Raw genomic sequence first — 24,355 nt, forward strand, 5'->3', positions numbered from 1 at the left:
CTAATTTTATCCCTAATCTATCCCCAATGAGCACGCCTGTGGTGACGGTGGCAAGGAAAAACTCCCTCAGACGACATGAGGAAGAAACCTCGAGAGGCAAACTCCGCCCATGAGTATGAGGCGCCTAAGGTTAAAATCTTAGTGCAAGTGGGATACACGATTAAAACACTTTATTACAAGTTACAACCTGCATATTATACAGAGAACCTTGATGAGACAGATATTTATGAGGATTCGAGTAACAGAAGTGTAAATGCTGCAGATGGACAACAGGGGGCAGTAGATACATTTACAACTGAACAAGATCATATTATTATTATTATTATTATTATTATTATGTACATTTTCTGTTTATTCACTTTTATCTTCTCAGATCTGCATTTACCATTTTATTGAAGAGGAGAGAAACTGATCTACACACACACACACACACACACACACAGTTCTTCTGAAATTATTTGTCTCAGTGGAAATAGATTTCATAGACTTGTTTGAATGGTGCCAGTAATCCTGGTGTTGATTTTAAATAATTCTCTACCTAAATCTAAACCTAGTCCAGACGCATTTGACATGTCCTTCAAAAACTATCGTTGTAACTAAAATTAGTATAAATACACAGGTGATTATAGAAAATCGCGTGCTCTGATTGGTCGAGAGATTCTATTTCTCAATAATCACCTCGAGCGACTCGGCAAAATGGCGGCTGATCACTTCGTCACACTAAAATTGCTCAGAAATTTGGTCTGAAACTATTCAAAGGTAAGGTGGGATTGTGATTTATTTTATCGATTTCAAAACAAAGGATTTTATGTGACTCGGCGTAGAGAAGCGACACAAATCTACGCCGTGCCATTATCATATTTGCATGCCACTTTTGAAGTTTGAAATGAATGATTTTTAAAAAAAATAATCACCTGTGTAATTATACTAAAACAATTATCTGCCTCAGGCTCAGTGAATATTGGTGAAGAATAATCTCGACCTCGACTTCATCTCGCTTATTATTCACTGACATTAACTTCACCTTTGGCGAAAAATTGTGAAATAACGTTTCTGCAATATTCTAAAAACATTTGCAGTAATAATGTTTTGCTCTGTTATGTGATGTGTTATTGTGGTAATGTTTCTAAATGTTATGTTAAAAATATTTACAAAAAAGACAGAAATGCTGGCAGATTAAATGATGCCTGACCTGACAAGTCCATATCCATATCCATACCTCACACATCCTGATCCTAACCTGATTCCATCTTTTAACAGATTGACATTTTAGTAAAGTTATAAGAAAATTAAAGTTGCTCTTTGTTTACAATGCAGAAAACCAAAAACAAAAAGAAGATATATATGAATTAAAAGAGCAATAAAAGTTCTAAACCAAAAAAACATGTGCATCAAAAATATGAAAAAGCTCAGCTAATCACTGACAATGTAACCCTGGGAGGAACAGCCCTGTGGACGTTCATGTTGTCCCCTGAGTCGCTGCTCATCTGCACATCTGCTGTAGCGGTGTTAGGTTTGTTGGTGCAGCAAAAAGCATCCAGGTACTTCCTGTACTGCTGCCTGACCTGGAAGTGGAAGAGAAGATGGACAAAAATAGAAAAAAGTAAAACAATTTTTAAATTCTATTCAAGTTTGGATCAAAACAAAGTGCGGAGTGCTGACCTCTTGGTTGAAGAGACAGTGGACCAGGAAGATGAAGGTGCCCTGCTGGCTAGCGAAGAACATCCAGACATATGATGATCTATAATCGTTGGAGAAAAATAAAAGAATCCAAGGGCAGCCGAGGATAAAAAACTGGGCCAGGCTTTTAAACATCACAGATAGTACGAGTTTTTGATTATTGGTGTTACTCCTCTGTAAGTTCTGAAGTTTCTGCCGTATTATAGTGAAGCTCAAGATGATGATGATGATGATGAAGAAGATGAAGTTTAACTGCACAGGAAAAAAAATAGTTCAGATGAATTAAATGAAATAGTTGTTATAATGACTTTCATTACCTGTGATTTTTAATTCTTTACTGTGTGTAGTACTTACTGCAGTAATGCAGAGAAAAACTGAATAAACAAAACCCTTAGTTTTTGAGTCCCAAGATACCCTGCATAAAGAAAAAACACATGTAATACAATCAGTAAAAAAATAAAACAAAAACAAAAACTTTACCGTCCCCTCAAGATATTTTATAACAGCAGATGCTGGAGTGGTTTGTTTCTCTGATACTACAGCAATTTGCAAACAATTAAAATTAAGAAGGATGCGTCCTACAGTATTTTTCTTCATTAATAGTTACATTTAATGTTATGAAATGTCTGTGAGACAAGTTACTTCCTGTTCTTACTTACATTATAGCAGCTATAAACAGTGGTTCCCTCACCAGTCTCTCTTTATTCTCGCTCTTAAGTTTAAAGCTAAACTGCCTTTCAGGGTCATAAATAGAATTTTCCCAATGCCCAATTATCTTTGTTTAGTGACCGAAAGCTACTGAATTTGAATCACAGACTTCCAATTTTATTATTTTTTTTAAATACAACAATTAATGACTTTATTTCCACGTGTCCCTAAATTCTCCGCTATTTTTTCCTGCTTCACCATGACCCAATTCAAGATACTACGTCATGCACCACGTGGTGGGCTTTCCCCGTTCACGCAAGGCATTGTGGGATACAAATTTGAAACAGGAGAGAAAAATGGAGGACGAGAGTGTAAAAATAAAATGTGAAAGACCAACTGCAATAACAGAAACCGAGAAGAAAAGACGTTATGTTCTATACGAAGGAAAGGAAACGCAGGACCAAACTAATAAATATTGGCGCTCAGCGAGCACCTCGGTGTGATCAGCTGTTCGTTTAGCGACAGAATGATGGAACTGTCAGTGCACGCTCAAAGGGAAACCTGTAGATGGCAGTAATGCAACACTGTGGATGCCAGCTGCCGTAAAACCCAAAAGAAGAAGAAGAAGGTAAACCTGCGCATGCGCACACGGACTTCCTCTGTCTGCTTGACTGCGCCAAGCGAGCGATTTCATGCACATTATTTGCTTTAATCCCCTCAAATTAAATAACTTCCCAGCCACAGAATGGCCTGATATTTTGTGAGATATTACAGAAATAAACAGATATCACAATCACCACATTTCATCTCATCTCATCTCATTATCTCTAGCCGCTTTATCCTTCTACAGGGTCGCAGGCAAGCTGGAGCCTATCCCAGCTGACGACGGGCGAAAGGCGGGGTACACACTGGACAAGTCGCCAGGTCATCACAGGGCTGACACATAGACACAGACAACCATTCACACTCACATTCACACCTACGCTCAATTTAGAGTCACCAGTTAACCTAACCTGCATGTCTTTGGACTGTGGGGGAAACCGGAGCACCCGGAGGAAACCCATGCGGACACGGGGAGAACATGCAAACTCCGCACAGAAAGGCCCTCGCCGGCCCCGGGGTTCGAACCCAGGACCTTCTTGCTGTGAGGTGACAGCGCTAACCACTACACCACCGTGCCGCCCACCACATTTCAGACGGAACTAAATTTCACCGATTTTATGAAATGCAAAGGCCATCTACTTTTAATTAAACAAAAATATGCAGCATGACATGTTACTAACAAAGTGTAAAGTGTAAGCTCCTCTGTCCTGACGATGTCAGAGAATGTACAGTTAGAGCTTCATGTATTTATTAACATATTTCCAATGCAGCTATTCGTATGAAATGTACACTAGATATTGCTACACAGCTAAAAAATTCATAATATGAGTGTGATGGTTGTCTGGCTCTGTGTTAGCCCTGAGATAGACTGGAAAGCTGCTCAGGGTGAACCTTCTTGCTGTGAGACTACAGTGCTAACCATTGCACCACCATGCTAACCTGTGTATACTGTAGCTGATTCTAGAGACTGCTGTGTGTGAAAATCTTAGGCGATCAGCGGTTTCTGAAAGGCTCAAACCAGCCCATCTGGGACCAACACCCAGGCCACAGTTAAAGTCACACAGATCACACTTTTACTTCATTCTGAGGGTGACCAGACATCCGATTTGGGGTTGTGTGTCCCGAGTCCCAACAAAAGTCTGTCAGGACACGGATTTGTCCCGGTTTTCGCCACTCGCGACGTTTGCGACTGAGCAGCGTGGGATCATTAGCGGAGAAATGTCTGCATTTACTATTTTGATGAATTGACCGGTGTGGCAGCGGGGGCGTGGTCAAGCGTCGGTCTGTGACCGGAGGGCGGAGTCAGGGAAGGTAAGTGGCAGAATCACTACATCTGATGTGAATTAATATGTTTGTGTGTCTTCCCCAGTGACCGCACTCTATATAAGGAGAGAGAGCGAGCTCTCTCCCCAACCAGACGACTGGAGTGTGTGCGTTGGCTGGGAGAGTTAAAAGTTTGCTGAAAAGTGAAAATAAAAAGAGTTTTGTGAACTCAGTTCTGACCTGCCGTCCTTCTGTGCTCCACCCAACCATACAGACTGTCACAGTTGTGCTGAAACCCGGGGCTGAGCACAGACGGACGGCAGGCCAGAACTGAGTTCACAAAACTCTTTTTATTTTCACTTTTCAGCAAATTTTTAACTCTCCCAGCCAACGCACACACTCCAGTCATCTGGTTGGGGAGAGAGCTCGCACTCTCTCCTTATATAGGGCGTGGTCACTGGGGAAGACACACAAACACATTAATTCACATCAGGTGTAGTTATTCTGCCACTTACCTTCCCTGACTCCGTGGTCACAGACCGACGCTTGACCACACCCCCGCTGCCACAACAGGAATCGCAAACTTTCCTGGTTACTGGCCCTGTGGCATGGGTGTTTATTTAGCCACATTATTCCAGACAACAGAACGTGTTGCCATGCAACAATAAAATAAAACATTAACAGGCGCGAATGTTCTTTATCTAGCAGCTAGCAGCAGTAATGCCGCAGCAATTATGCCAAAAAGAAAATGTACCTTTTCCAAAGATTTACAGGGCACCTACCCCTTCCTCTGAGAGGTGCAGAACAATGCACACGAAGCCTACTGCACACACTGTAAGTGTTTTGTTCTTGTACTGAGTTGGGTAGCCTATGTTGCAAATGCTGTGCGCTCCTGTGGGGGCTTTCCTCGTGCTGTCGCCCCTCTCCTCCTTTACTGCTGTTTTGTTTGAGTGTATATTCTCAAATCACTTGTCTTTTTTGTTTCTGTTTAACATACCATTCTGACAGTTTGGCCATATTGCTGTGTTGAACAGCTTGTTGCACCTTCCATTAAAGTGTTCACTTTTGTACACATCTTCTTGCTTTATTCATTCAGTTGTGGGGAATGGTTAGTAAGGTTGATTCTGACCGAGGCTATGTTGAGGTCACATATCTACTTTTTAAGTTCATGCTATAGTGCATACAATTTTAGAGATATAGCCTACATGTGCATATGCATTCTTCTTGGTGTTCTCACAAACAGGTGAAATAATTCAGTTTAAATTTGGCCTATGGACATAGCCTGGCCTATTCTCAGCCATTACAAAATCTGTTGTCTGACCATAATTTAACTGATCTGTATACCACTATGCTACTAGATATCAAAATGCCTGTTTGTTTTATTTCATGTGAGATGTTCAAAAATGTGAGCTTCAACAAAATGATAAGAGCACCTCTCTGAGTGTCACGTTTACGTAAAAAAAAGGTGTGCATGCACGAGCATGGTCGTGTGCAAAAGTGTCCTGGTTTCAGACTAGGGAAATCTGGTCACCCTACGTACCTGTATGTTCTAATGCACTGTGCTGCTGCCACGTGATTGGCTGCGTGGATAACTGCATAAACAAGCAGGTCTATAGTTTTTCCGATTGTAGTGGACAACTAATGTATGGATGAATGTAGCCCTGTGATAGACAGCGATCTATGGTGAACCCCGCCAATCACCTGAGGTTAGCTGGAATTGGCTCCAGGTTCCCCCGTGACCCTGACAAATAAGCGATATGGATAAGCGATGGATGGATGGATGGATGGATGGATGGATGGATGGATGGATGGATGGATGGAATTAAAACAGTTACATAAGTTGTGGTCCACTAATTTGATTGGACAATTGATTGGCCATTCCAAGAGTACTGACATTTCGTATAACAGCACTTGCACAGTATCACTCCACTTCTCTGTGTTCACGACATAAAATTCTAGCAATAGTTTGTTAGAATCAGAGCCATGCTGATATTCAGTATAACAGCACTCTTCCCTGTGTGAAATTACTGAAATAAAATGAGGCAATAAACCCACCCAGTTTCCCACACTCACTCGATACATGTTTGGCTTCCAGCAAACCTCAGAAGCACGAACAGCAGAGTCGCCAGAGCCAGGGGCACACAGTATCCAATCGCAATTAACCATTTCCAGCTAAACCCCTCCCCCTGCATTGATCTGATATTTGATAGGTTCTTCACAGATATGAAGAGCAGGATGGCTTCAATGAACATCCACAGACCAAATGACAAATAGAAAAAATCCCAAAGCCAGTCCAGTACTAGCTTCCATATCTGTGGAAAGAAAGAAGAATGTTGTTAGAACACCTGGTTAATAGATATTATTGTGAATGGCGCGATGCAGCCATATTGTGTCAGGTTACTACGCACACAAGTGTCGATACAGGCCGATACCTTTTGACTGATAACTAGGTACCCATTTAAATTCATTTCATTTTTATTTCATCTCAGTTAGAATAACTGCCGGCTTTATGATTTGCGGTTTTAATATTACAGTTTGTGTTGATTTTGAAAGTGTCCTGCCGAATGCATGCAGTTTTTCATACGACTGAAAGACTGCGAGTTTTCACGTTTACACTGAACATGACTTGAAAGAAACCAAAAGCTGTTCATTTGAGTTTATGAATCTTTAAATTTGAATGTATACATGTAAATCTATATACGAGTATTTTTTAAATAAATAGTTAAACTTACTTGTTGCATTTCTGCATATTTCATGGGTTATTTCATAGACTGGTAATAGTGATATTGTTTATATGTGCTAAAGTCTTTAAATTACTTTAAAAGTTAAAGCCCATTAAAGTGCTAATTTCATTCTGTGTATTGGGTGGATTCGAACACATTCAGAGATTCTGATTTATTTAATGAGTGACATAGTGCATTACGTTAAAGGTTACGTGAAGGTTTTATTATTTATGTTGAATATTTCTAGCTGCTTAAATAGACCCATTAGTGATAATTAGTTCTTTACCTTAAAGCATTGATTTCATCAAAAGAAAGATATTTCTTGCTAATTAAAAGAATTCAGGAGCGCACCTCAGAGCTGGGGGGCGCTACACACACACACACACACACACACACACACACATATATATTCCTGTGCAAAGGTCTTAGTCACATGTAAAGAAATGCTGTATACCAAAAAATGCCTTAAAAATAATGAAATGGAATGTTTCAACATAGAAAAAAAAAACATATACAGTAGTAAACCCCCCTCTCACATGTGCCTGGATAAAGGACTTTCTTACTAACCGGCCCCAGACTGTGAGACTTGGGCCCCCACTTCTCCTCCACCCGCACATTGAGCACCGGCTCTCCACAGGGCTGTGTGCTGAGCCCCCTCCTGTACTGCCTCTACACCCACGACTGTAGTCCAACCCACAACATCAACAACCTTATCGTCAAGTTTGCTGATGACACCACAGTGGTCGGACTCAGATGATCTGCAGGTTTTCCTGAGTATCTTACAGAACCAGCCACAGTTCTTCTGGACACTTTGACTGTCACGCTCACTTCTTCATTTTACACCAAAACCCAGCAGCCTTCATTATGTTTTCTTTTTTAATCTGAAAAGTGCTCTTATGGAATATGCTGCTCAGGTACAGACTTTTTTTTTTCCTCTAACATTTAATTTTGTCCTAAAAAATGAATGTTTGGAACTCTAAAATGTTTTAGATAACATAGAAGTCAGAAAACAGAAATCTATAACAAAGTTTGTATGAAGAAAAGCAGGGTGCCTAAGTCTTTTGCACAGTTCTATATATAAAATTTAAAATGATTCATTTTTCACTTGCAGGTAAAATAGGGCAACACTCACTGTCTGGGGGCATACAGAGGACCTGGAATGTCCCAAGGCCAGGATAAAAAGCATCAACAAGCTTATACACAGGTTTATCAGAGCCGTTCTGGTCAATTTTCTGTTCGGCCAACAAAAGGCGAGTGTCAGTATCGACAAAATCAGAAATATAATTCCCACTGCCATAGATGCTGTGACGAAAATGATCCAAGAATGATCCATCTGGAAAGATTAAAAGAAATGATACATCTCTATTATTAAACCTCTTGTGCTTATTAGAGGACTTGTCTTCACAATATGCTCATACAGATCATTCAGTATCCATGGGACACATGCAGTACCTTTACTGATTTTTTTTTTTTTTGAGGTGGTAAATCAAGTGCAAAGACAAATAAATATCAGACAAGCCCACTGTCACCTAACAAGTGTGAAGAACCAGAAACCAGGTTCCAGAAGATGTAGTTTGAAACCATATCTAGTGCTTGAAATTCAGAAAAATCACACAAAAAAATCCAAACCTTTTAATGCACTTTAACTGGGAAAGATTGTCCACCAATTTCTAACAGCTGCTACTAATGTGGGAGGTTTTGGAGAAAGCTATCTTCTGTGCTTCCTCAGAAACACATGAAACTAACCACTACCTCTTTTTGAACAGCTGCTTCTTATACAATATCTTGAGGATAGAGCTTACCGTATCCTGGTCACTTAAAACTTGCATGATAGTAAAAGTACCCAGACGATCACAAGAGCACACAGTGTGAGTGGAGTTTTTGTCTGTGATGTTACAACCAGCTTCAGCCCAGTCTGTTTCTGTCCAGTACCCACAGTAGAGAATGCCTGCAGGGTCTAACTCCTAGTGAGGAAGAGGAGGGAATAACCAAAATCTGAAAACTGGTAATTAAAAAGAATAAATAAATCCTCTCGAAGGGAAATAACTTACTCTGATGTGTGTGAACGTGAGATTGAGTGGTTTGGTGAGGTGTGGGTTGGTGGTTTGGAGAAGTGTTACTGATACCACAGCAGACATCATGGTTTCGCTTATAAATGTAGAAGGTGTCAGGATGTCTGACATGTTGGTGTAACTCACAAAGGCCACAGTAACTGAAAAGAAATCAAGGTTAAAACTAGAAGGACACTCAGTAGAGTGCATACCTCCACCAAGTCACATGTTAGAATATCCAGATGTTTACTAATCTGTGTTGTGGATCAACATCAAAATACAATCACTTGAACCTAGGATAACAGTAAAGCTCTACACCCAATTTCATCCAAATCCATTCACTACTTTTGGAGCTTTACTGGGAACAGACAAAAAAAAAAAATCTTGGATCCACATACATATATGGATTTGCATCAAAATCTAACCAATTGTTCCCTGGCTCAGCTTTCCTCCAAATTTCATCAAAATCCGTTCACTACTTTTTGAGTTATGTTGGGAACAAACAAAGAAGGTTGGCAGAGGTAATAATAATATAAAAGGAAATCTGCTTGGACACTTAGACTTGATACCAATTCTTAAATTTGCCTACTTGAGTAGTTTGAGTTGTTTGTATGGAAAAATAATTAAATGAAGAGATTTTGATTTTACAACAATTAAAAAGAAGGTAAGCACAATTATTCCTGGTCAGATTTATTCTGAAAAAAATAAATAAATCAATAGCTGTGACAGTCACATCTGCACCTGTTGGCATGCTGGACTCCACTTCCCACTTCTGGACTCCACTTCCCAGCATTCAAAGCGACCTTCAAATATGGCCGCCACAGACTACAACACCCATCCTACACTTCCCTGCTCACAGTCCCCTGATTACTGACTGCACACACCTGGACTCAATCACCTGTTTTCACAAACTATTCTGCCCTTGCCTCGCCTGACCTTTGCCTGTTTCTAAATTCCAATTTTTGCCTATGATTTGGTTTGTCTGCCAGTGTTCCTAATAAATTCTGTTTCTGCTTTTACATCCATCTGTCACCTGCAGTCCTGACAGTGACCTTAGAACAATTTATTTCACAGCAGTTAGGAACTGTAACTATAGACTTCATCTTTCCATTAGACTGGAGTATTAGTTTATTTTGGAGGTAAATATTGGAGCAATGGTTTTGCTCATCTATGTGCAGTGGGGAATTTTACCCAGAGACATGGTAAAAAAAATGTAAAGATCACTACGATACCATTGCTGTTCTTTGAGATCCCAGTCAACTCGATATCCATGGATGCACTGCTTGTGATGAGAGAATGGACTTTATTCACAGAGGTGTTTTGTCCAACAGTAATTACCTGAACCTCTGGAAAGATAGAAATCAAGAGTCAGGATTGTCCTACTTTTTGCCAATCATGTTCAAGTTCTGTATTGTCTTATGATGGAGAATATTCTCTTTTGATGGAGATAACACAACACTGAATGTAATGTAATGGTGTAATGGTGGTGCACATAGACGCAGTGGCTCAGGGCTCTCCTTTTCAGTGCTTTGTTTGGCTGGTTGTGTATGTGTTGTTACTCATCATGATGACATCCTGCTGGGCGAACAGCATCTAAAGCTAGCATGAGCGCCTAAAAATAGGATTATGCAGTGAGTGGACTGTTACAGATGAGATTCTCCACTCCCATAACATCCCGGCGGACACAGCCAGGTGCCCAGGCTCTCCGTGGATTACCTTCCCCACAAGCAGGAGGCAGAGGCAGTGCAGGGACAGGAGGCAGAAGCAAGGCTGCAGGGCCAGCATGCTGGTGAGGTTACAGAGGCGGCCACACAAGCTGCCTCTTCCTAGTATCTTTCTCAACAACACAAGATCCCTTGTAAATAAGATGGACGAATTAAAGCCACAGGTTGCAGAAAATAAGATCATCAAGGACAGCTGAATTCTGCTAATCACAGAGACCTGGCTTCATTCACTCTTTCTGGATGCAGTTATTGAGCTAGCAGGCCACACAGTACCCAGTCATGATGGGACCTTTTATTTCTCATCTCATCTCATTATCTCTAGCCGCTGTATCCTTCTACAGGGTCGCAGGCAAGCTGGAGCCTATCCCAGCTGACTACGGGCGAAAGGCGGGGTAAACCCTGGACAAGTCGCCAGGTCATCACAGGGCTGACACATAGACACAGACAACCATTCACATTCACACCTACAGTCAATTTAGAGTCACCAGTTAACTTAACCTGCATGTCTTTGGACTGTGGGGGAAACCGGAGCACCCGGAGGAAACCCACGCGGACACGGGGAGAACATGCAAACTCCACACAGAAAGGCCCTCGCCGGCCCCGGGGCTCGAACCCAGGACCTTCTTGCTGTGAGGCGACAGCGCTAACCACTACACCACCGTGCCGCCGGACCTTTTATTTATTAATTAAATACATAAAATATGTCCCTATAATATATTTATTTATTCTTCTCTGAAGAATCACCACCTTAACGTTGTGGAGGGGTTTGTGTGTCCCAGTGATCCTGGGAGCTGTTTTGGTGGGGGCATTAGCCCCTGGTAGGGTCTCCCAAGGCAAACTAGTTCCAGGGAAAGGGCCAGACTAAGAGCGATTCATGGACCTTGATGAAACAGCTAAGTAGGAGCTGCAGCACCTCGCCTGGGTGTGATGGGTAACTGGGGCCTCCTCCTGGAGCCAGACCTGGGAGAGGAGTTTGCTGGTGAGTGTTTGGTGGCCAGGCCTTGGCCCATGTGGCCTGGCCAGGCACAACCTGAAGAAATTACATGGAGCCGCGGCCATGTGGGCTCACCACCCACAATGACAGGCACCAGAGTTGGGTGCATTGTGAACCAGGTAGCAGGAAAAGGTGGGAGCTTGGGCGTGTTGATCCTCGGCAGCACAGACTTGTTCTTAGGATGTGGAATGTCACCTTTCTAGTGGGGAAGGAACCAGAGCTGGTGCGGGAGGTGGAGCGGTACTAACTAGAAATAGTTGGGCTTGCCTGCACACATAGCGCCATTTCTGGAACCAAAATCCTGGAGAGTGGACTCTCTCCTTTTTCAGAGTTGCTCAGGGTGAGAGGCATCAGGTGGGTGTGGGTATACTCACAAGCCCTCGACTAAGTACCACTATGTTGGAGTTCTCCCCGGAGAACAAGAGGGTCATCTCTATGTGACTGCAAGTCACTGAGAGGAAAACTCTGGCCGTTGTTTGTGCTTATGCACCAAACAGCAGTGCAGAGTATTCAGCCTTCTTGGAATCGCTGGGTGTTGTCCTGGAAGGGGTGTTGACTGGGGACTCCATAGTTCTCCTGGGGGACTTCAATGCTCATGTGGGCAATGATGGAGAAACCTGGAAGGGGGTGATTGGGAGGAACAGCCTGCCTGATCTAAACCCGAGTGATGTTTTGTTGTTGGGCTTCTGTGCTCATCATGGATTGGCCATGTTCAAACATAAGGTAGTTCATAAGTGTACCTACTACCAGAACACCTTAGGCCAAAGATCGATGATTGACTTTGTGTTTATATCATCAGATCTGCAGCCGTATGTCTTGGACATTTGAGTGAAGAGAGGAACAGAGCTGTCAACTGATCACCACCTGGTGGTGAGTTGGATCAGATGGCAGGAGAGGCTGCCAGACAGACCTGGCAAACCCAAGTGTGTAGTGAGGGTGAACTGGAAATGTCTGGTGGAGTCCTCTGTTCATGGGGTCTTCAATTCCCACCTCTGGAAGAGCTTTTTTTGCATCCCGGGGGAGGTTGGGGACATGGAATCTGAATGGACCATATTCAAAGCCTCTATTGTAGAGGCACATAGTAGGAGCTGTGGACAAAAGGTCATTGGTGCCTGTCGTGGCAGTAACCTAAGAACCCACTGGTAGACACCAGCGGTGAAGGAAAACATCAAGCTGAAGAAAGAGGCCTTTCAGGCTTAGTTGGCCCAGGTGTCCCTTGAGGCAGCAGGCAGGTACCAGCAGGCCAGAAGGGCTGCAGCTTCAGCAGTTGCTGAAGCAAAAACCCGGGTGTGGGAGGAATTCAGGGAGTCCATGGAGAAACACTTTTGGTTGGCTTCAAGGAAGTTCTGCCAAACTGTTCAGTGACTCAGGAAGGGGAAGCAGGGCTTGCCTCAGGCTGTGCACAACTGAGGAGAACTATTGATATTGTCAGGCAGTGGAAGGAGCACTTTGCGGAACTCCTGAACCCATCCTACATATCTTCCATGGAAGAGGTGGAGTCTGAGGACTCAGGGGAAGCTTCATCCATATCTCTGACAGAGGACACTGAGGTAGTCAAGAAGTTCCTCGGTAGCAAGGAACCAGGGGTGGATGAGATTCACCCTGAGATGCTGAAGGCTCCAGAGATTGTTGGGCTGTCTTGGCTGACATGCCTCTTCAGTGTTGCGTGGAGGTCAGGTACAGTGCCTGTGGAGTGGCAGACTGGAGTGGTGGTTCCTCTTTTTAAAAAGGGGGACCAGAGAGTGTGCTCTAATTATAGGGATATCACACTGCTGAAACTTCCCAGGAAAGTTTATTCCAGGGTGCTGGAAAGGAGGCTCTGACTGATTGTCAAACCTCAGATTCAGGAGGACCAATGTAGATTCCATCCTGGCAGTGGAATGTGGACCAGGTCTTTACCCTGGCAGGGTTGCTGGGAGGTTCATGGGAGTATGACCAGCCAGTCTACATGTGTTTTGTAGATTTGGAAAAGGCTTATGACCATGTCTCCTGGGTGTATTGTGGGGGGCACTGCAGAAGTATGGGGCATCAGGGTCAGTGGTACAAGCCATCCAGTCCTTGTACAACCAAAGTGTGAGCTGTGTCCATATTCTTGGTACAAAGTCAAACATGTTTCTAGTGGGAGTTGGACTCCGCTAAAGCTGCCCCTTGTCCCAAATCCTGTTTGTGATATTCATGTATGGGATCTCAGGGTGTAGTTGGGGTGAGGAGGGTGTCCAGTTTGGTAGCCTCAGAATTGCATCTCTGCTCTTTGTAGATGATGTGCTTCTGTTGGCTTCTTCAGAGCGTGGCCTTCAGCAAGCACTGGGATGGTTTGCAGCCGAGAGGGAAGTGGCCGGGATGATAATCAACACCTCCAAGTCTGAGGCCATGGTTCTCTGCCAGAAAATAGTGGAGTGCTCCCTCTGAGTTGGGAGTGAGTTGCTGCCCAAAGTGAAGGAGTTCAAGTATCTCTGGGTCTTGTTCACGAGTTTTGGTAAAATAGAGTGTGAGCTGAATAGGCGGATTGGGGAGGTGTCAGCAGTAATGCAGGCATTGTACTGGTCTGTCATGGTGAAGAGGGAGCTGAGTCAGAAGGCAGAGGCATTAGGATGCCTCCAGGGTGCCTTTGTTTGGAGGTTTTATGGGCACGTCCAACTGGGAGGAGCCCAGAACATGCTGGAGAGATTATTTATCTCATCTGGCTTGGGGGCATCTTGGGATCCCCGAGGAGGAACTGGGAAGCATTGTTGGGGAGAGGGATGCCGGGAATACTATGCTTAGCCAGCTGCCACCATGACCCAGCCTCAGATAAGCGGAAGAAAATGGATGGATGGATGGATGGATATTTATTTATTTATTTTTGCTTTTGTAAGCAGATGTTGCACTGGTAGAATTGCATCCAATTTCATTGTCAATGCGCAATGACAAAGATATGTTCTCTTCTCATTCTAATGCTATAAGCACAGCTAAACTGAAAAGAAATAAATGGGAGAAGAATATGAGAAATGCATTAAATAAACTGTGTGAACATAATTACACAAGTTTATATCTGTGGTCGCTGGGATTTGGATGGGGAGGATATCTCAATTTCATAGTTGAACTACAAAAACCTTGCAAAACTGATGTTTTTCTTGTTAATTTTCATTCATTCATTCATTGCATATATCCATTGCAGGTGGCAGGTGAGCACCTCCAATGGATATATGCAATGTTAGCTGACATTGGAGAGGTAGGGTCCACCCTGGACAGGTCGCCAGTCTATTATGGGACTAACATAGAGAGACAGGCTACATCCACACTAATATGTTTTCCTTTTAAAATGCATCACTTCCACTACATTTACACCTGGCATCCACACTGCTCTAGTGTCTCTGAGCCCCAAAGCCAGAGTCACTCATTGCATAAGTTACTGAGCCTGACTGCTGATCACCTGATACTTTGCTTGTCGATCACACTTACTTTTGGTTTAGATTTTTCTGGTTCAGTCAGTAAAACCCTGTCTGTATCTGACAGTAAGATGTTGGCGTTATAAATGAAATGAGTTTTCTTCATTTTGTCCTAAGGATGTAAAAACTTTTGCTCCCAACTATAGATTTCATTTGCAGCAGCAGTGTTTAGAAATATGTTCCTTACCTAAAGTTTGTAGAGAAATGTTGATGGATTTGATGGGATCTGTTTTCCTCACCAGCGTAGACACCAAATTCTCAGAGACTTCTAGCACCCAGTTTCCATAGCATAGTAGAATATTCTGGTCAATAATGAAGTCTTTCAAAAGAGTTATAAGCGCCATCATTTTGTTCAAATGAGATTCCACAGTCTGTCCAACAATCAGAGTAAAATCCATGACGTACACATCCAAATGCAATGACCATCTTTATATGAACACACTTCAATTCACAATAAACAATCAACAACATCAAATAAGTCTCACGTCCTGTAGTGGCTCCTGCACTGTTCCGTTCTGAAATGGGGGCAGCGCCCACTCCAGTGCAGACTCTGCTAGCAAATCAACCTAGAGCACAAATTACTGATATTTCTCAAAAATAAAAAGTCATCCAGAAGGCTTTTATACTCACCACTAGGTTTAATCTTTGAAATGCAACATAACTCTAACACAACCTAATCTCAGATACTTCTCAAATAAAATGATCTGATTTCTCATAAAACTTCTGTTGGCTGAAATATCTACTGTACAAAGATATTCAGAAGATGAACATCGCTTTCAAATACAATCCTAAAATAAACACGGCAAAAAAATGATAGCAAGTGAAAATATCTTGAAAACAGTTGAAATGATCTAGAATTTCCTATTAGAAGAATAAAAGACACCAATTCTGAGATTATTAAAACTAGTTCTAGATTGCAACCAACTTATTCTAAGATGTCTTATCAAGTAAAAATATCTGTTATGCAGCAAGATAATTTCACTAGTATTAAGTAATTTTCTCCTCAAATTCAGTTTTCAATTTTTTGCAGTGAAACAACACACAAAAAAGATTGAAACTTGATCACATTTGTCTTATCATTGTGTCCTCAGGGGCAGTTCAGTCATACCTGGCATTTTTCAGGTAGTGTGAGATTCACATCTGAAAAAAGAGCAAAGGACCCAACTTTTATTTTTAGGAAGAAGAAGAACTTTATTCATCACATGTACACTTGTGAAAGTCCTGTCTGCATTTAACCCATCTGAAGCAGTGGACACACACATGCACACACACAGGGAAGTACAGGGAATTCTAACGCTATTAAGATTTCTGTTACGTTTTACATGAAGATTCTGTTAACATGATGCAGCTGTATGTCACTGGCACCCCATATTTAAAGATGTGAATAAAAGTATTTCGATTCATTTGTGCTCAAACAGTTTGAGAGACATTAACCCCATTAACACCCACATGATTCCAGGCATGTCTGATTTGTTTGTGCATCATTTGTGGACAAAAAAAAAAAGGTGCTCAAACAATTTTGGGACTAATGGAATGTTAAGTTTAGGGTGAGTGTTAATTATACTATATGTTTACACTGTTGCACAAACAATGGACAAACGAATCAGGCAAGCTTAGAGCCAGTTGGGAGTTAATGTGGTGCTGGATGACGTCACATCATTAAAACATTTAATGGTTAATCTGTGGTTGGTAGAAGAGAGCAACTGGACTTGCTTGAAAAGTCTTGAAGACGTTTCGCCTCTCGTCCGAAAGGCATCCTCAGTTCTGTCTGTCTAATAGGGAGTATCAAGTATTTATCCTCTCATGGATCATCATAGAATCCGAATCAGAATGCTGATGGCTGCATTGTAGGTACTCTCACAGATGTGTTTCTATGCACTTTGGGATGAGTTCCCTTCGACTGTTGCGGGAGTATGAGAGGACTTCCAGAAAACTGGCAGACATCTTAGCCAGAGAGGATCGTTCATTTTTGTCAACCTGGAACGACCATCACTGAACAGAGATGGGTGTCTATGACATCTATCAGCCACCTACAATGCAGCCATCAGCATTCTGATTCGGATTCTGTGATGATCCATGAGAGGATAAATACTTGATACTCCCTATTAGACAGACAGAACTGAGGATGCCTTTCGGATGAGAGGCGAAACGTCTTCAAGACTTTTCAAGCAAGTCCAGTTGCTCTCTTCTACCAACCACAGATTACTATGTATCTGGATGAGTGAGTATCTTCACAGATATTTAATGGTTAAGTTCTCCAAAACTGTTTGAGCATAAATTTAAATTTTTATGAACAAGTGAAATCGAAATATGTTGTTGGTTTTTTTCACTTTCTCATCATATGGGCTGCCAACTTCATGGAGGAACATGATCTACTGCATTATTAACACTCAGTGCGTTTACATGCACATCCAAATCGAGCTACTGTCGGTAATCGAGCTAAGGGTCCCAGCAGGGGTGCCAGAGAAATCCAATCCTACATGCACACAAGGAAATCGAGCTATTGTGTGAGGTACATTGTGCACCCGAGCCACAGGTGGCGCTACACGCCCCATCGTGTTGGTACACTTCCGGTTGTCGTCATGAAGAAGAGCTATTCAAGAGTATAAACAAAGTTATCAGCTCCGTGTTCACAAGAAGAACACATTATATGAGCATATACTAGACTATATGATTCAAAGCTGATGGATTTTACTTAGACCTTGTTTAAATTGCAGTGTGTGTATTTCTCATCTCACTACTTTCTACACTACTAACTACTGTTGTCATGCCGACCGAGGCTGCTGTGTTTCCCGCTTGTGGTCTCGTCACTCGTCACTTCCAGAAGGGGCAGTGCTGAAGTAAGTAGCTCGACTACGTAGCTCGATAGGGTTTACATGCATTAAGTAGCTCGGCTACAATCGCATAATCTAGGTCGCGTAGCTCGATTACGAGAAATCCAGTTCGGTTCGATTTCAGCCGAGCTAAGGTGTTGACATGGCATTTAGAACTTCAATTTCAGTCGAGCTACGGCAGAAATTCGATCTTCTCTATGTGCATGTAAACGCACTGACTAACTAACTCTGATCTACATGAATACACCACCAGTAACGTGAACAAAGTAAATTAACATCCAGTATATTAGTTGACATTAAATGTTAAAGAAGTCTATCTGCATTAGTGATGTAACAATTTAATGCATCAATCAAATCAATCAAAGTCCTTCCCACGCCATGTGGCGCATAGGGCGGCGCCGATCTGTTTCCATAGCCCTCGGCCTCTCGCCTATTACATAGCTAGGTTTACAGGTTATTATTACTTTTTATTATCCAGATTCTTTAGATAGTTAATACTGCATGTCAAACGAATGTAGATTAAATAGTACTGCTAAAATTTAAATGGATTGTCCATGTGAAGGAATACCTTGAATAAAAAAAATGATAAGACATAATACCTGGAAAACAAAACACTTATTGTTTCAATGTGTTTAGAAACAAAAATTATTAACAAGCATCTCTAAAATATTAAATGTTTTAGAAATGATTGATTTTGAACAAAATATAATATTCTTGAAATGTACAGAATCTTCAATTAAAAGAACTAGTTTCTTAAAAGCTGGCATTCATTGGAGTCTGACACAAAATAGTTTTTATTTATATTATTATATAATGAATATTTTTTTATTTTTGTAGAATGTTATACCAGAGATACTGACAACGGCAAACAACCGACATAGCAAAATAATAATGATTTCTGCTAAATAACTTAAATAAACTCAAGTGATTTGGAAGTGATTTAAATTTTATACTTTCCCCACAATGACCTTAAATTAACTGTCCATAGGTGTGGATGCAATGAATGAAAGGGTTAAAATATGAAAACAGGAATGATGAAAAATTTAATTCCACCATGTTCCTAAATATTGGCATGAGATAGAAAATCTCATCTCATCTCCTTATCTCTAGCCGCTTTATCCTTCTACAGGGTCGCAGGCAAGCTGGAGCCTATCCCAGCTGACTACGGGCGAAAGGCGGGGTACACCCTGGACAAGTCGCCAGGTCATCACAGGGCTGACACATAGACACAGACAACCATTCACACTCACATTCACACCTACGGTCAATTTAGAGTCACCAGTTAACCTAACCTGCATGTCTTTGGACTGTGGGGGAAACCGGAGCACCTGGAGAAAACCCACGTGGACACGGGGAGAACATGCAAACTCCACACAGAAAGGCCCTCGCCGGCCCCGGGGCTCAAACCCAGGACCTTCTTGCTGTGAGGCGACAGTGCTAACCACTACACCACCGTGCCGCCCCAGAACTAGATCTTTTCTGAAAACTTCACTCAGATCATGATATGGAATTTGCCTGGAATGGAAGACAAATTTAGGGGCTCAGACGTCTGTGGAGGGACGGTGACCTCTACTGGAGGTTGAGCAGATAATAGGCAAGAAGAGTGGCAGAATGAACTCTATCTGATAATTTTACCAGCAGACCAATTAATGTGAGGATTGTGTTGTTTCAACCAGGGATGGCCCAGAACCAAAGGTGCTTTAGGAGAAGAGATGATCTTAAACTGCTTTCCCTACAATTGCCAGACAGGACCAAAGTTACAAGAGCAGTACAGTGGGTGATTTGAGTCAGAAATGTTCCATTTATAGCATTGGCAGTGCATGGAGATTTAAGCTATTCAAGGGGAATACCAAATTGGAGCGCCAACTCTTTATCCAAAAAATTACCTTCAGCACCAGAGTCAATCAAAGCAAGGAGAGGCATGTAAACTGCTGGTGACACAGGGTAGCTTGAATTTGTGTCTTTGTGGAATCTGAGACAGAGAAAACTGTCTGGCTTGATAATATTCCCACAACTACTGGTGAGTCCTGTCATACTGGTCAGACTGGACAGGCAGCTAGGAAGTGACCAAGCTCATCCACTCTAAACCTGCAGAGGCACTCAGCAGGAAAAAGATTTGCTTGACCCAACTGTATGGGTTATTTTTCTGAAGTAATAGGAAGTGAAGAGACTCAGGTCTCAGGGCTTGAGCAAACTCCAGTTTTCACAAGGGATGGCAGAAGAGGAGTGGTGAGTGGTGTTGGAAACTGACCAGCCTTCTCCCTGCGTTGTTCACATAGCCAATTATCTAGTGTGATGACAAGGGAAACAAGAGAGTCAAAGTTTGTTGATTCATCACAAGTGGCCGGTTCATCCTTTAATTGCTCACAAAGTCCATTCAAAAACACCCCCTGTAAGGCCAGGTTGTTCCAGCCAGCATCTGCTGCCAGCATACTAAACTCCACTGAGTAATCAGCCAGACTTCTTGTCCCCTGGAGAAGATTTAGCAAATGTTTTGAGGCATCTCCACAATGATCAGGATGATCAAACACACTTTTCACCTTCGCAACAAAGTCTTTTAGCCAAAGAGTGCAAGGCTGATTAGCTTTTATTGCTTCCACCTAAGCCAAAGCCCTTCACCTCAGTAATCCCACAATGTAATGCACCTTGGATGGGCCTGGAGGGAAAGTCAACAGGTGCTGGATAAACACCAGGGAGCACTGGATGAGGAAGCTTCTGCATTTATTCAAGTCTCCAGCAAAGGGTTCTGGGTATGGAGCATACAATTATCTGGGTGAAGGAGACACTGAAGGTGGAGTTGTAGGAGCAAGCTGACTTGGCTGAGCTGCAGAAGTGAGTTAATTAGTTGGCAAGGTAACTTGTTTGGTTAATTGAGTCATTTGATCTACCATTGCCTGATGGTGGTTTGTGAGGGTTTGAATGAGCTGTTCATGTTTACAAGTAGTAGTCCTTGACTGGAAACTGCCTTTAGAATGATGGCTAGTTCTGGGTTTCAATGCACTGGGTCCATGCTGGCCAGATAATACTGTTAAGTGTGTAGACAAGACTGGACCCAAAAGCAAGACTCAAGACTGGCAGTTCAGTCAGTAGGGTTGATTTATGAGACAAAAGCAAGCAGACGATCAGGGGTTTTCCAGGGGATCTGAGTGGACAGGTGGAGCAGGCAGACTGAGGTGGCAGGCAGACAGGTATCAGGAAGGCAGTGGATCAAACTAGTAGACCTAGGCTGAATCCCATTTCACCCCTTGGACCAACCCCTTGGCCCTTCCCCTCCATTTTGCGCGTTCACGTGAAGGGGTAGGGGTATCCCAATCCCAGTTAACGCGGAGGGGTAGGGCTTCTGTACCCCTCCAAACGGAGATTTTCCTGGAGCTGACTCCGAACGAAGGGGTTTGAGTGATTTCCCACAATGCCATGCGGATTTCAGAAAGATGGCGGTTCCCGCGGCGAAAGATTGTCATAAATGTATTTTCTCCATTATTTACGTGTTTTAAGTTGTTATCTGATCAAGAGATCATTTTTTTGTGCTAGACATACATGTCTATAATATATACAGGGTGGGCAAAAAGTAGGTATACACTGTTTTGTGTCCCGATATGTATAAAGTGTATCCCTACTTTTGGTCAACCCTGTATAGTCGGTGCATAAAAGCTCGTTATGAGTATATTAGCAAAATATTTACAAAGGCACAAAATCAAACTGAATAGAATAGTAATATTATAGTAAATTAATCATTGAATTGAGTCCTGTCATGTATTTCATCTCAGTAAATTGTTATATTGTCTTGTGACAGTGATACCAATAATGAGATACACATTGTAGTTATGATACATATGTATTCCTTTCTTTGATGGCGCATGCCATGCACCAGAAAAAAACACCACCACATTTATTATGGTGTGATTCTGCTGGGCACCTGGTGGACAGCAGTGTACCAGCGCTTTCATTTTACATCATTACTATATAGTTCGATCCAACTATCTATTATATGTAACTGCTTGTCCTGTACAGGGTTGTGGGCAAACTGGAGCCTATCCCAGGTGACTATGGGCGAGAGGCGGGGTTCACCCTGGACAAGTCGCCAGATCATCGCAGGGCTGACACATAGAGACAAACAGCCATTCACACTCACATTCACACTTATGGTTAATTTAGACCCACCAATTAGCCTAACCTCCATGTCTTTGGACTGTGGGGGAAACCGGAGCACCCGGAGGAAACCCACGCGGACACGGGGAGAACATGCAAACTCCACAAAGTGAACCCAGAACCTTCTTGCTGTGAGGCAACAGTGCTAACCACTACACTACCATGCCACCCTACTATATAGTTGCCATCCAATATTATCAGACATAAGAGTTATTAATATTGATCCATGGTAGTTTAGATTATCTACCACTCAGGGAAGATGCTCATAATTGCTATTGAACTGCAATAGTTATATGTTTACATGAGTGTGCAGAGTAAGACATCATTCAGGTAAAAAAGCATACAATGCAAAGATACATGACACGCTATGAAAACAAAATAGTAGGATAAAAACCTTCAGGAGAAAACCAACTGGAAAACATCCTCCCCGACTGAGTGCAGCGTATGAGCTCTGAGGGTTCAAACTGCAATATTGATATTTAATCTTGATATGTCAAATAGTTGTCTGGTTCCAACTGTCAACTGTCCAACAAGCTCGTGGATGAATAAAACTGTTTTAACTCATTTTATATTAAACTATCATGAATATTTTCTATAAAATATGTTCGTCAATAATCCCATGTCATTTTGGAAAAAGATAATTAAAAATTAAGCGCTTGATGAAAACCCATCTGCCTTATGGAAATAAAGATATAAAATGTGTTTTCCAGTGGAAAAGTGTTTATGAGATACGTTGCCTTGCCCTGACGATTGTGTTCCCTGTGGTGATACACGTACATCATTCATACAGTCACAAAAGCCATCAAAAGTCAGATTGAAGCTTTACCACATTCTCTTAAATATGGTGCTTTGCTCCGCTATAAACAATGTATGAACACACTATCCGTATATATAAAAGGGCAAGGGAAATGCAAACCATATTTTTTTATGTTTTATATGATTTATTTCAAATAAGTGTCGCAAATATGTAGCAGGGTTCAGGTAGCAGTATTACAAACTACTGAGTATAACGGACCAGTTGTGCATTTTTACTTTGGCAACTACAGATTTAATGTACTGTTTCTTTTATTCATATCATATTTTTTAAGGTTTTCATTTGACTAACCATCATATGTGTACTTATAAATATCATAAACAGATGCCTTATTTCTTAAAAAGAGATAAACCAGAAGTCAGATCAGAGTATTTGTATCACAGCTTTAACAACAGACACTATTGCAAATCGGCTTTACAGTAAAATAAAGACTTTAAACAGATGAACTAATTTTATCCATAATAAATGTGTTTATCCTTGATGAGCAAGCCTGAGGCAACAGTGACTAGGAAAAACTCCCTCAGACGACATGAGCAAGAAACCTTAAGAGGAACCAGACTCAAAAGCGAACCCATCCTCATGATAACCATAAATATTGATTAGAAATAACTCGTGATTATAAACAACCTGTTTCTATAAGTTAATAGAAGCATAAAAAATATTGTACTACTATTAAATAAAATGTTCGTAAATGGAGCATCAACGTGAAATATAAATGACAAACCCAACACCTCTGTATATGAATAGAGGGACTTACGTTTCAATAGCGGAATCATCTCTCTCTATCTCTTGAGGAGTCTAACTCTCCTGGGTGTCTATGAACACATTCTTGTTCAAAATAAGAGGAAGTGAAAATGGGAAAATGCAAACAGAGCTGTATACTAAATGGGCATTTTTTTTGGACATATCTCTGAATCTAAAATATTTGCATTTGGTACTTTAAAGATACCATTACTGGAGAAGCAGTGCATCATCTTTTGCATTTCTCTCTCTCTCTCTCTCTCTCTCTCTCTCTCTTGTTCTCTCTGAGACTGGCCAAGGCCAAAGTAATAAAGACCTGTATAAAATAGCAGACTTAACGATGCAATTAATAAAACAAACTAATGACAGTCTGCTTCCCTAACTAACCAAAAGTGCAGACGAAACACCCACATCCAACAAAAATGGCTCCCAGTGGCTTCAGTGAAACACAAAAAAAGATAATCGTGACACAAAAAGAAACATCTACAAGAAACCAGATGACTGAAGCCAAAATGGTCGGACTACTCTCATATCATATAAATACACAAGCTTAGGGTCCCTCTGGTGGTGTCTTATACTCCATCACAATGCTGATGTCACCACACCTGCAAATGGGGGAAAGTAAATGTGTAAATATAGCAATAAACAATAAAAAGATGGTTGTTCTGTCTGGATTTGTCTCTGTTGTCTTGCTACATCTCCC

At 41.8% G+C, this 24,355-nt stretch overlaps 2 protein-coding genes across 2 annotated transcripts; both read right to left on the reverse strand.

The window, feature by feature from the left end:
- Nucleotides 1–346: 346 nt before the first annotated feature.
- On the reverse strand, nt 347–6,694 carry LOC132866823 (adhesion G protein-coupled receptor E5-like). Its single transcript, XM_060899596.1, has 4 exons — nt 6,268–6,694; nt 2,035–2,095; nt 1,663–1,932; nt 347–1,565 (listed from the first exon to the last, which is right to left on the reverse strand). Exons 1-4 carry the CDS (start codon nt 6,444–6,446, stop codon nt 1,410–1,412), a joined length of 666 nt encoding a protein of 221 aa, XP_060755579.1. The 5' UTR covers nt 6,447–6,694; the 3' UTR covers nt 347–1,409.
- Nucleotides 6,695–8,268: 1,574 nt separating this feature from the next.
- LOC132866824 (adhesion G protein-coupled receptor E3-like) lies at nt 8,269–23,708 on the reverse strand. Its single transcript, XM_060899597.1, has 7 exons — nt 23,669–23,708; nt 16,223–16,254; nt 15,600–15,680; nt 15,302–15,485; nt 10,201–10,314; nt 8,969–9,129; nt 8,269–8,881 (listed from the first exon to the last, which is right to left on the reverse strand). Exons 1-7 carry the CDS (start codon nt 23,685–23,687, stop codon nt 8,666–8,668), a joined length of 807 nt encoding a protein of 268 aa, XP_060755580.1. The 5' UTR covers nt 23,688–23,708; the 3' UTR covers nt 8,269–8,665.
- Between the last annotated feature and the right edge of the window lie 647 nt (nt 23,709–24,355).

This window comes from Neoarius graeffei, chromosome 18 (genome assembly GCF_027579695.1).
Source record: "Neoarius graeffei isolate fNeoGra1 chromosome 18, fNeoGra1.pri, whole genome shotgun sequence".
NCBI classification, from domain to species: domain Eukaryota; kingdom Metazoa; phylum Chordata; class Actinopteri; order Siluriformes; family Ariidae; genus Neoarius; species Neoarius graeffei.